This window comes from Orcinus orca, chromosome X (genome assembly GCF_937001465.1).
Source record: "Orcinus orca chromosome X, mOrcOrc1.1, whole genome shotgun sequence".
Classification (NCBI taxonomy): Eukaryota; Metazoa; Chordata; class Mammalia; order Artiodactyla; family Delphinidae; genus Orcinus; species Orcinus orca.
The window spans coordinates 30967261-30969998 of record NC_064580.1 but is presented as its reverse complement, the minus strand read 5'-3'; the positions used below and the strand labels follow the sequence as shown (position 1 = coordinate 30969998).

Below are 2738 nucleotides of genomic sequence, written 5' to 3'. Positions count from 1 at the left end.
GGTAGCACACCCCCCTTCCACCGAATCAAAGGCATAATAAAGAGTCCTGCCCAGGCCTCTGCTCAGACCTTGAAGGCCCGGAGCATGGTTGTCAGGCGGAGGCTCCTCATTTCTTTGTATCATTTCTAAGGGAGACGAGATCCTTCGTCTGAAGGTGCCGCACCAGGGGCAGCAGGAGGGGTCCCAGACCCTTGGTATCGACAAGATGAGGACGCTGAATGGTTGAGGACCAACAAGTTCAGGACAGAGCAGCTCCCACAGAAGTGTCAGCGCTGTGCACCCCGACAGTGTCCATGACTCAGTTCCTTCTCGTGGGCCCCAGGGAGCTTTGAGGTGTCACCTTTAGAGCAGCACAGGAAAGAGGTCCCGGCCCTACCAAGAGTCGATGTGACAATCCTGTTTGTGAACGAAAGGGACCCTTGGAACCCAGAGAGGGCCTACCCTACCAGGATCTGTGGTCACCGCCGTCAGCCACAGGCAGGGCTGGCAGGCTGTAGCCTGAGGCTCACTCACTCTCGCTTCTTACCCTGGGTTCTCAGGGGACAGGCTGACCAAGAACAAGAGCCTAGTGGTTCCTAGAGCAGTGCCCTCAAGGAAACGTGCAGAGCGGCCTTCTTCAAGTCAGGGTGGGACCTCCCTGCTGAAGGTGCTCACACCCTCTCACCTTCCCTCCTCCAGGTTCCAGCATCACCTGCTCTCCTGCCCACTCCCCCACTTGCTGTCCCTGCCCATAGTCATGCCTCGGGGGCAGAAGAGTAAGCTCCGTGCCCGTGAGAAGCGCCACCAGGCCCGGAGGGAGACCCAGAATCTCGGGGGTGCTCAGGCCACTGCAGCACAGAGAGAAGAGTCGCCCTCGTGCTCCTCTTCTCTTTCTCGGGGTACTCCCCCGAGCTCCCCTGCTGCTGGCACTCGCCAGGAGCCTCAGGGAGCCCCAGCCACTAGCTCTCGTGCTGCAGGGGTTTCAGGCCCAGGATCTGATGTGCGTGCCAAGGGCCCGGTTCAGGCAAGGAAAAGTTCCTCCCGCGCCTCAGCCTCCGGTGAGAGCTTTCAGAGAGATCCTCTGATCAAGAAGGTGGGAATGTTGATAGAATTCCTGCTGGAGAAGTATACAATGGAAGAGCCCATTATAAAGGCAGACTTGCTGAAGCTTGTGAACAAAAGGTACAAGGGGAAGTTCCCTGAGATCCTCAGGAGAGCTGCTGAGTGCGTTCAGCTGATCTTTGGTCTTGAGTTGAAGGAAGTCAAGCCGGGTGGTGATTCCTATACCCTTGTCAGCAAGCTACATGTCAGCGATGATGGGCGTCAGAGCAGTGGCGGGCGGTTTCAGAAGAATGGGCTTCTGATGCTTCTCCTCGGTGTGATCTTCTTGCGTGGCGACCGCGCCTCTGAGGAGGAGATCTGGAAATACCTGAACGTTTTGGGTGTTTATGTTGGAAGGTGTCACATAATCTTTGGGGAGCCCAGGAAGCTTATCACAGAAGATCTGGTGCAGGAAAAGTACCTGGTGTGTCGTCAGGTGTGCGACAGCGATCCCCCGCGCTATGAGTTCCTGTGGGGCCGGAGAGCCCGCGCTGAAACCACCAAGATGGAAGTCCTGGAGTTTGTGGCCAGGATCACTGGTACCGTCCCCAGTGCCTTTCCAGCCCATTATGAAAAGGCTTTGAGAGATGAGGAAGAGAGAGCCCAAGCCCGAGCCCGAGCCCGAGCTGCAGCCAGGGCTGGTACTCGAGTCAAGGCCAGTGCGCCTTCCAAGGTCATGTCTAGCAGTTCCTCCCACCCTTAGTGAGGTCTGAGGCAGCTTCTTCACTTTGTGTTTGACCAACGCTGCCAACCTTTTCAGTAGTGAGAGGCTAAGCTGGGGCTGGAAAGCTCATAATGTATATCTTCTTTGTGTTCCTGTTTTACACTAGTATCTTTCAAATGTTTCTTTCACTAGAATGTTTCTTTAGATTCAGAATCCAAGTTTATAAATGACATGGATCACATATTTGTTGTTGTTTATCAGGTTTAAGCGTAAGAGTTTAGGTACCGTGTAGTACGATGTGAAAACTCCTTGCATGTTTCTGGGGTTCTGGACTGAGATAATATGGCTTTGGAATAGGAATTTTCTTGGAAATGTGAAAGAATGCTGTGGTTTTAAAATGAAAAGCAAAGTAAAGTTTAGTCAAATTTTGGTTTGTCTTATTCACCTTTGTCTTTCTCTTTGGAAAATTCAAAGATATACACCTAGATGTCCTTAGCTTATTCAAGAATGCCGACAAAATTAGATAGTAATAAGTTACATTCCTCACTCAGTGCCTCATTGATTCCCATCTGTAATTGAGCATCTGCTCTTTGGAAGGTTCTGTGCTGGTAGTGATGATGCTAAGATAAAAAAGACCCTGCACCTGCATGTAGATGTTGAGAGTATAAGAGCAGCTATTATATAAGGAAGGTGGTGTGATGGAAAAACCCAGTGAGGATGGTGGGGAGAGAGTCCAGATGAGAGCAGTGAAGTATAAATTCTCTTAGCCGGAACACTTTGAGGTTTGGTTATTTTGCAAATCCCTCCTTGGGAGGTAATTTTAAGTTGGCTGCATGGTGGGCTAGATGAGGCTGTGATAATGGTGAGCAGGGGTCCAGTGCTTTTGCCCCAGTGCAGGTGAACACGGTGCACAAACAAACCAGGTGTTTTATGCATATTGTCTCCTTTGTGGTGGGATGCTGAGAAGCCCCTGTGCTGGCACTCTGTGCCCTGG

At 51.7% G+C, this 2738-nt stretch overlaps 1 protein-coding gene across 1 annotated transcript; it reads left to right on the top strand.

The window, feature by feature from the left end:
* The first annotated feature begins 693 nt into the window (after positions 1-693).
* Positions 694-2482, top strand: LOC125963060 (melanoma-associated antigen B1-like). Its single transcript, XM_049704800.1, has one exon. The coding sequence runs from the start codon at positions 737-739 to the stop codon at positions 1781-1783; it is 1047 nt and encodes a 348-aa protein (XP_049560757.1). The 5' UTR covers positions 694-736; the 3' UTR covers positions 1784-2482.
* Positions 2483-2738: the final 256 nt, after the last annotated feature.